The sequence below is a fragment of the Monopterus albus genome, unplaced genomic scaffold (assembly GCF_001952655.1).
Source record: "Monopterus albus unplaced genomic scaffold, M_albus_1.0 scaffold319.1, whole genome shotgun sequence".
Taxonomy (NCBI): Eukaryota; Metazoa; Chordata; class Actinopteri; order Synbranchiformes; family Synbranchidae; genus Monopterus; species Monopterus albus.
This window is the reverse complement of record NW_018128199.1, coordinates 94,857-104,571: the sequence shown is the minus strand read 5'-3', so window position 1 is coordinate 104,571 and position 9,715 is coordinate 94,857. Positions and strand designations below refer to the sequence as shown.

The following is a 9,715-nucleotide window of genomic DNA, read 5'->3' as shown; positions in this document are numbered from 1 at the left end:
CACATATTTAGACAGAGATAATGTCTCACGTTATGTCACGCGCTTTTTATTGCTTAATGTAAATGCTAATTGTGTTCGTACGCATTTCCTTTTGCTTAATCCCACTATTTTTCTGCTGCAATATTCTAATTTACCCATGGGGGTGAATATATTTAGACGGAAAGGCTCTTCCAGGAGTGTCCTAGCCTCATAGTCTACACTGCTTGGACAGAGCAGGCTATCGGTGATGTCAACCTGGCGCTGCTTTTCAGGGCAGTAGCCTACAGCCCGGTGTTTGTGGTTCTAGGAAATACTTCGTTCTGGAGTCTGAAATGATACATAAATAGAATGTACGTACGTTTCTGACTTTAAAGTCAGAATTCTGAGAATAAAGTCAGACTTCTGAGTTTAAAGTCAGACTTCTGAGAATAAAGTCAGACTTCTGAGAATAAAGTCAGAATTTTTAAAAAAAATTATGCAGTGGCCCTAATACTCTTCCGTAAGAAAACCGCATTTAAACTGTATATATTTCTATATTTATAAGTGCTTTATTTTTATTTTCCTAATGTGCAGTCCTTTTTCTTGTTTGCACATTCTTTTTCCTTTTTGTTCTCTCAGTTTTATCTTGTTTACTTGGTGCCTTATGGAAAAGCATTTTACACACACATTGAGAGCCGCTGTACCAGAGTCCAATCCTCGTGTGTCCGACACACTTGGCCAATGAAGCTGATTCTGATTCTGATATGTCATTAATGTCACAGCTGGTAAAGATGGGGCTGATTTTAAGTAGTCTATGTACTGCTGAGTAGCTTAACTATGATATAACAGTAGATTAGGTTTTGTATTATTCATCTGAATCTGTAATGTTGCTAGAAACTTAGGTTGTAAAATAGATGTGGTGGAGTAAAAAGTAGAATGTTTCCCTTGTTGCAGAAGTATGATGTAGCACAAACTAGAAACACTCAAGTAAAGTAGCTCAAGACTGTACCTACAACGTGTTACTAAATGTTCTTAGTTACATTCCAACACTGCCCACAGCCCAAAATGATCTGTTTAATAGCTTGTTATAGTATACCATCAGTCCAAAACCCCAAGAAGTACAGCTGGTGCTGGCACATTTTTGGCAGTTTTGCTTGAAATGATCAAAATAGCTAGTCAATCATTGCAGTTTTGTTTTTACTATCACATTAAAACTAAACTAACAGCGATGATGTGGTGTTACAGTTAACTGAGGTCGGTGGGAAGTGTGGTGTCATGTGCAGTCAGACCAACACCACGTGCCAGATCTGATGAGTGTGAGAGAGGATGAAGAATCTAAAATGAATGGATGTATGTTAGAAGTACAGATCCAAACCAGATTGACTTTACATTACATTAAATGATTAAAAAATAAAATGATCAGCAGATGAATTGATAATGAATATAACTGTTAGTTGCAGTTCTAACTGTATGTTTGAGTGCAGTGAGTGTTCGTCGAAGCAGCGTTTTGTCAAATTGTACACAATACTAGTATTTTTGAATATGCCACACAAATCTACCTTTAGGACTGAAAAGTTCTCAGAGTATGTGAAGACTGAGCCATCTGTCTTCTTGTAGGCCTACATGCCCCGAGGTCAGGGGAGAGTGAAGAGCGCTGATCAGTGCGATGCCTCTGCTCTGCTCAACCTCATCAACTACTGTAATCGTTTCCAGCTATCGGATTCAAAATGTGTGAAAGAGGTAAACGTTCATATTGTTTTAGGTCTGTCATTATCGAATTGTTAAGTTAGAAGATTCGTACATGACCATCCAAGTCTTACATACCAATATGAAATGTGCAGGTTCGTGACTGAAACTCTGAAGTATGATTGATTGTCATGTCCGGCGCCATTTGTCGGTTCCGGCGCCCTGTGTTTCCAGGTGATCCGATACAGGAATGAGTTGATGCATTCTTGTGACCTGAGTGTGGATGATGATTGGATGAGACATTACTGGTCCACTCTGAAAAGGCTTGTGCGGCAGTTCACGCATGTACCACAGATGGCAACAACTGAACAAAAGATCGATGAGGTGAGCGTGTTCGTCTGTGTGTCTGTGAATGTGTACCACTGCTGCTGAAATACGTTCAGTGTTGGGAAGCGTTCACTTACTTTAGCGTTGTTTTGTCACAGTTCGTGTGCATGTGCTTTTTTTTTTTTTTTGTTCAGATGTTGACTGTTGATTTGTCGATAAGTTTGGACCAAATGGATTCTGGCGTAGAGTGTGATTCTGCCAGGAAGAAATGGGAGAGCGACGTTGATTTGATCAGCCAATGGGAAGCTGAGTTGCTAGAAGAGAGGCTGCAGGAGTTACTGCATGCTGCTGATGATGATACAGAGACACGGGTGCGAAGAATAAATCCAGATGTCAATGCACGCTCATGCACTTTCACATAATACATGAAAGGAAGATGTCACACGACTTTCACTGACTCCATCTCTTCCTTAGGACACTGAGCAGTTGAAGAGGCTGGGTGGTTTCCTACAGGCCAACAGAGATCTGTGCGACAGGTTTTCTGCAGAGCTCCAAACCATCAACTCCCTGGTGGCCCGAGATTAAGAAAAAGAGGTGAAAGGAAGAATGAGGAGCATATTTTGCACCATTTGTAATTTACTTTTTGAAATATCCAATGGTCAACGTTTAGGTTAAATTTCAAGGGATTTGTGACAGATTGTATGTGCATGAATACATTTAAAACGTCTTCATAAAATACATTGAATCTCTCCTAATGAACTGATTGATCCACTTATTTTTTATTATTTGGATTCATTCATTCATTTTCTACCGCTTAGTCCCTGAACGGGGTCACGGGGGTGGAGCCAATCCTGGCCGGCAATCAGGCGAAGGCGGGGTACACCCTGGACAGGTCGCCAATCCATCGCAGGGCTAACACATAGACGAACAAGCACACGCAGGCACACGCACTCCTATGGGCAATTTAGAGACACCAATCAACCTACGCTGCATGTCTTTGGACTGTGGGAGGAAGCCGGAGTACCCGGAGAGAACCCACGCAAGCACGGGGAGAACATGCAAACTCCACACAGGCCCGAACCCGAACCTTCTCGCTGTGAGGCAACGGCACTAACCACTGTGCCACCGTGCCACCTATTTTGGATTTTAACTTAAAATAATTAATAATCAAAACTGAAAACACAAACATGCCCAACTGCTTTTACTGCCACAAAATAATGAATCTGTGCCAAAAGGAGACGGTAGCAGTGATTGAAAGGCTGTAGGCTGAAGCCATACCTCATTACACCGACCTTTATACTATACAGAAATGAGAAATTTTATTAAGAAGCTGCAGTCTATCAGTAAATGGGAACTACATTCCTGACTGAGGCTTTGATTAAACCATGTAAATTAGCCTAAATCTCTCCAGCAATAAGCAATGAACTATCAGAGCAACGCTTACCAACATGTTAACAGGAGATATTTCTGATTTAGTGTTTTAGGAGTGTTGTGATTTCTGTGTACAGTTTCTACCAATGCTGCACCATGGTGTTATACAGCTGCTACTGTTGTAGTCTAACTGAAAGAGTCTAAACATATAGACTTCTGTATATGAACATATCCTCGTTAAATGCATGGATGTAATTTCATTCAATTAAACAGTGTGACAAACTCATGTTTACACACACAGGTTATCAGAAGGCAAAATGGTGCAGTGGGTGGTAGAGCAGAAGTGAGAAACATCTTATTTTGTGAGGGGCTTTTGTTTTTCTCACTTGCAAAACAGGAACTGAAGTAAAAAAGCTAGACAAAACTAAAAATACACTTTCACTTTTGGGCAGATAAAAGCTATTATTCAGGTTGAACAAAGTGCACAATCTAAGCTGCAGTTGCATGACAGAAAAGTGTGAAAACCAGAAAAGCTTTTCCTGTCTCATACAATAAGCTCTGTCACACTTATCTGCTGCTACAACCTGCTGCACACACTGGTGACTGGCTCAGAGGCAGCATGGAGAGCGAGGGGAGGGCAGTCCAGTCAATTTACTATGGGAGAATTGGAAGCGAGGCCACAGAGAGGCTTCTGGAAAGATTTGGACATGAGGGCAGCTTTCTGCTGAGAGACAGTGAGACCATGCCTGGGGCCTACTGCCTCTGTGTGAGGTGAGCAGCGAGTGTGGCGGTACAAAAATGACCCAGGAAGAACATTTTTTATTCAGTTATGTTGCAACATTGTGTGTTTGTTGGATCATTGTTCAGTTGATTTATCAGTTAATACACTGAGCATGTTCAATGATATATAAATAATGTCTGAGTAATTAGGTTTATACATCATGTAAGGGAAATGTGCCGAAGTGATGCACACAACATCTTATTGTCGGTAGATTTTACAGCTCTGTTTAAAGAAATTTATCAGACTTGTTAGTGATTTCCAGACAAACATTCAATAACAAAGACACAAACAAGTCAGAACTAAATCACTTTACATATACCCTATTATGTCGTTTTTATTTCCTACATTTTTGTGCTTATTTGTGTTTGTTACAACCTTGAAATGTTCTTTAATAAAGTTTGAAGTGATTACATTTTCACGCGTGTTAAACAAAGACTAGCAAATCAGCAAAATGAGCCAAAATGTACCTGGTTCCTGCGAGTGAATTCAACACACTAAAAGTCTTACACACATTTAAAGTATTTGAACTACAGTACGTGTAAAGTGAAGTAATGCTGATGATATTAACTGAACAGCTCTAATAGTCCTGTTTGCTAACGTACAATCAGAAAATGATGCTAGCTGCCTCATTCAAAAATGTGCAGTTTTGTGTTGTGACAGAAAGTTTTTCTTTCTTTACTGGAAATACACATTTGGGCATAAAACCCCCAGATATTCAGTTGTCATAGCATCATTTCAGCTACAGTTTCAGTTCTAACATATTAACCCTTAGCCCACATGAGAAGCATGTGGAGGAGAAAGAAGCGTATTGGTGGATATTTTCAAACTCTGCTGCAGAACAAAACCGCTGTGGTCTCATTTTTTCCAAGAAGTCTTTGATTGTTTCACCGTGAACTTTATCAAAAGGGAACTGGTGTCTGTGATCAACTCAAAGGCAACTTGTACTACAACGTACAGCAGCAGTAGTAAATATATAAAACATAACAAACTAACTCATAGGAAAATAAAACTGAAGACAAATAACTGAACATTTTTAAACCAAATCCAACTCAGCCACCTACAACAGCAAAATGTTGCTGACATGGGACATTTTCTGTCAAAAAAGCACTTTTACTTTTCACACTTTAACTATCTTTTACCGACAATACTTCTGTATTTTTACATAAGGGGGATTTTAAATGCAGTACTTGTAAAGGACTATTTCTGCATTGTGTGAAGTAAACAATCTGAGTACATCTCTACCACTGTCCACAAACCTTTTTTCACTGTACCAAATAAACCAAAAAGCATTCAGAGAGACATCTTCTATTAAGAATTACATATCACAAAGGCAGAAATCTTTGCATCGTTAATACAGGTTCCTATATGGAATTTAGACAGATAAACAATTAATGGATTGTAGTGACAGAAAGGTGGACATTTAAAATAACGAACACACAATACTTAAGCTGCTGTACATTGTAGCTATAAAGAATAGTTAGATATTTCAAACTAACCATATCAGTCTGACCTCTTTCTGCAAAGATTTGTAAGGACTAAGTAAAAATGGCTCTCGCTTCCAGTGTGTCAAACACAACTGAAATCTCTGTTTTCAATTTGATTATTTGCATTCACTTGTTTAGTTTCAGAATTTACACATTTCGCAGCAAATCATTCAAATTTCTGAACTTTGTGTTTTGCAGGAAAGCACCGTTTGTGCACACTTACAGACTTGTACACGCCACTGATGGCTGGTCTCTTCAGGTGAGTGAACGTCTGCACACAGGTTGTCCACACACAAAAGACACATTAATAGTTTGTGTGTGTGTGTGTGTGTTTGTGTGTGGTTAGCAGGATTCTGGAGTGAGGCTGCAGAGATTTAGGACATTGGAAACACTGATAGAGAGCTACAGAAGGGGCACGGCATCTGGTCCCTGCATAGCCTCTCTCACAGATCCCCTGGACAAAACACAGCTACAGGTCCCCTTCGGACAAGGTATGACACACACCCACATGCACACACAAATATCCTGACATATCTCCTATATCTACGGTTAAATCTTATCAACGTGCCCACACACAGACACGTACAGACAACCACACAGTATCTTCAGTGTGCATATCTGTGTTTGTGGTGCATCAAAGAGTTCTTTTTCAGCTATGACATGTCTGTCATGGCTCACAGCCTACTCACTCAACTCTAACATCCTTTCAATGTTCTCGTCCACAGACTTTGTCTACATGGAAATGAAATAGCAGCAGCAGATCTGCCTGTTGAGGCCAAGCTTTAAGTTCATCAGGTGGACAAAGTGAGGATGACAGAAACATGGCACATGTGGCACAACAAGGATCTGGACTTCTTGCAGGGCTTTATTTTTTTTTAATCAATATTTCTGAAAGGAAGAATGAGGAGCATATTTTGCACCATTTGTAATTTACTTTTTGAAATATCCAATGGTCAACATTTAGGTTAAATTTCAAGGGATTTGTGACAGATTGTATGTGCATGAATACATTTAAAATGTCTTCATAAAATACATTGAATCTCTCCACTGTAGTGGCCTCTTTGTATGATATTTACCCACTGTAGTGGGTAAATAATCATTTCAATTATTTACCCAGTAAAATCTTGAAATGTTTTTAGTTGTCTGAGTGAGTGTGGGAACAGTGTGTTTTTGAAAGAGATGCTGTGAAGATCTACTCTGATACGATCTCTGTTTCTGTGGTTTCCTTTTGGTAGACCTATGTTTTCAGCACTGTTTATGTATCTCTGCCTGTCAGTACACAAATAGGTTCCACCCTAAAGACTTCAGCATCTGGTCACTTATGTGTATTATGATGTTTTGTGCTGTAAAGAAAAGGTATTTTGTGGTTATAATATTTTATGCACAGACTTGATAAGTGATGTGTTTTAGATCAGCTTGGGTAAGTCAGGGTTGTGTGCAAGGATCCTTTGATTTGTCTGGTTTGTGTGCATGTTCCTGAAGCCTCTGTAGCAGACTGGCCTCACTGGGCGTAACAATGCAGGAAGTGCAGTAGTGCAGATCATAGAATCTATTTTGGAAACACTGCTTTTTTTAAATTCATTTTTGCAACACAAGGTTCTTCTCAGACATTGAATATACTTAATCGACAATCCCATTTTCACGTTTTACAACAAGCTCTAACTGATCTCAATCAGGTGTAGATGTGCTCCCACTGTTGCCAGTAAACTTGCCTTGAATGGCAACAGTTTGTCAGACTAGTTTTGGTCTGGCTTAACTTTAGGCTTAAGCAGCGTTACAGTCAGTCTGTCAAAGTAAAACAGTGTTTTCACTAAGGTTCCTTCCCACATGTCACACTGATCACAATTTGGCACAAGCTGCACTTATTGCATACATGAAATGTTTTCCAGCTTTATCTGCAAAGTAATCCAGTCAACATATTTTGTGCAAAATGCACTGTGATGAAACTAATGAATCCATGTCTGCAGCCACATAGGAAGTACAGGTGAGCTGAACTCACAATGATGTGATTACTATCAGAGCGCTGAGCTAAATGGTTTCAGCAGGACTTTGTCTTTAGTTGATGGTCTAAAGTTGCAGTGATTCTGTTTAATTTTACTGTAATATTTTATTCTGTGTAAATATATCTGCTGTTTTGTGCAAAAATGTTTGTTTTTAGTTTACAGTGAACTGATTTGTGATTGATTTCTCTGGTCTGTGTTTCAAAGTCAGTTTTTAACTTGACTTGATTTAGTCTAATTTGAGAAGCTCGGAAATGGCTAAACCTTGTCCAGTTTGTTAGTCATTCAGCTGTTAATAGATGCTGATGTGGTCTGAAATTAAAAAAAAAGGAAAAGCATATATTAGTTGATTTCACTACATTCTATATTTTACCCTGTAGAGATTTTATTTCAAGTGTATCTAAATCTAGAGTTTTTCCAATTTGAAACAGAGCTTTGTGAAATAAACTGTCTTTTAATTTTTAGCTTGACTGAGATGGAATAAACTGGGGCAGAAATTAAAGCTGATCACCTGATTTCTTTGGCAGATTTAAAAATATAAGTCTCCCACTTTTTCTGCATCTGTAACATTTAGATCTGTGCGAAGTGTAGGTGTGACCAGTGTAGGAGTGACCAGGTGTAGGAATAATGATGTATTTTGGGAAATAGAAGTATTTGCTTTCTGGCAGAGAGTTGGATGAGAAAATGGACCCATTCTCATATCTGTCTGTAAATATCAGCTGCTGCCATCCGCTACTTAGCACAAACTCTGGAAGCAGGAGGAAACCGTATAGTCAGCAAAACAGAAGTCTATTACTGTCTTTCCACTTCTGCCAGGAGCTGTGTTGTACCCATATCATACCGGGGTTTACGTGTTTCGATTGTCTCAGAAACAGACCGTGTCCAGGCTGAAGCCTGGCTAAAAAGCCTGATATGTGGCTCGGTTCAGGTCCCAGAGTGTGCTACTGTGCCCCCAACATGGCCACCTACATCACTACATTCAGAGAGAAAGTTTGACCAACAAGAGGGAAAACAGGAAGTGTCTCAGCTGAACAAATGCCCACCATCTTTAAAAAAAGACAAGAAAGGAGAAGAAGGAGAAATAAAAGGAAGCCAGTATCAATGTCCATTCTGGTAGACAGCACCATGACCTAGCCTGCTCTGCAAGAGCAACACTCAAACTGTGCAATGGAAACACATGTAATGGGCAGCCTGGGACAGGAGCTGGCCAGCTGGCCTGAGTACGACACGGCTCCCGGTGGCAGCGGAGTGATGGCATATGTGGAACAAACTGTGAATCATTTTTCAAATGCAAACAACTGTTTTCAAAATTGTTAACACATTCAAGACAGAATGATGGCAAATTGTGTGCATTTCTGCAATAGCCTAAAATATCTACAGCTGAATAGTTACAATGAAGTGAAATAATAATCATTCTAAACACAGGTAACTGCAGTTCCAGCTGAAAGCCTACCCAGGTGTCCTGTGTTTTGTCTGGTTGCCATCTTTTGCATAGTGAAAGGGAATTTTTCACAAGTACATTACTATATGAAAAGATACAGGAAGAAATAGTGAAGCAAATCGTTCCATTTCTGATTCATTCTTACTACACATACATTAATAGTCAATAAGGTGAAAATGTGTTATTTTAAAATGAAATAGTGATATGTGAAAAAATAATTCAAACTTAAAAGATATCATATATGTAATGTTACCTGTTGTTAGTGCTTTTTACCTCCGTGCACTGCGTGGGATGATGTGTGCCTTCTGAGGGAGAATTGTTTCCAGTGTTATTATGAGATATAGTTTGAGAGAGTTTTGGAGATGATATTAACTGTTTGGCTTTTGATGTGACTTCACTTTTGACAGATTCTTGTTAGCAATTGAGAAAAACTGTAATAAATGAGCAGATGACAACATATCTCTCAACTTTATTTCACACATTAAACGTTGCAAACATTTTGTAGAAGCACTAGATCAACATTTCAGCTGCAGCTAACAGCTACCTCAGACAGAGCAAGTGCATTTTATCAAAACTAAATGGACAAATTCCTTTTTGAATTTATGACTACAAACTATTTACATTCATGTGTTTTGATTTGATTTATTTATTCTTTCAAGCATATAAA

General features: G+C 39.1%; 1 protein-coding gene across 4 annotated transcripts in view; it reads left to right on the top strand.

Annotated features, from left to right (window-relative positions):
- LOC109974084 (uncharacterized protein CXorf38 homolog) overlaps positions 1–8,030 on the top strand; it is an 11,837-nt gene extending 3,807 nt beyond the window's left edge. The window contains exons 3-9 of one of the 4 annotated variants that reach the window (XR_002276921.1): positions 1,576–1,698; positions 1,879–2,028; positions 2,166–2,342; positions 2,446–2,565; positions 5,806–5,866; positions 5,957–6,098; positions 6,333–8,030. Coding sequence is in view for 2 of the 4 variants with exons in the window: in XM_020624095.1 (XP_020479751.1) it covers positions 1,576–1,698; positions 1,879–2,028; positions 2,166–2,342; positions 2,446–2,556 (561 nt within the window). In the remaining 2 variants the exon portion in view is untranslated. Of the gene's footprint in view, positions 1–1,575; positions 1,699–1,878; positions 2,029–2,165; positions 2,343–2,445; positions 2,725–2,789; positions 2,830–5,805; positions 5,867–5,953; positions 6,099–6,332 lie in introns of those variants that run through there. The other 3 variants (XR_002276922.1, XM_020624095.1, XM_020624094.1) reach the window with 3 other exon arrangements.
- The last annotated feature ends 1,685 nt before the right edge of the window (positions 8,031–9,715 follow it).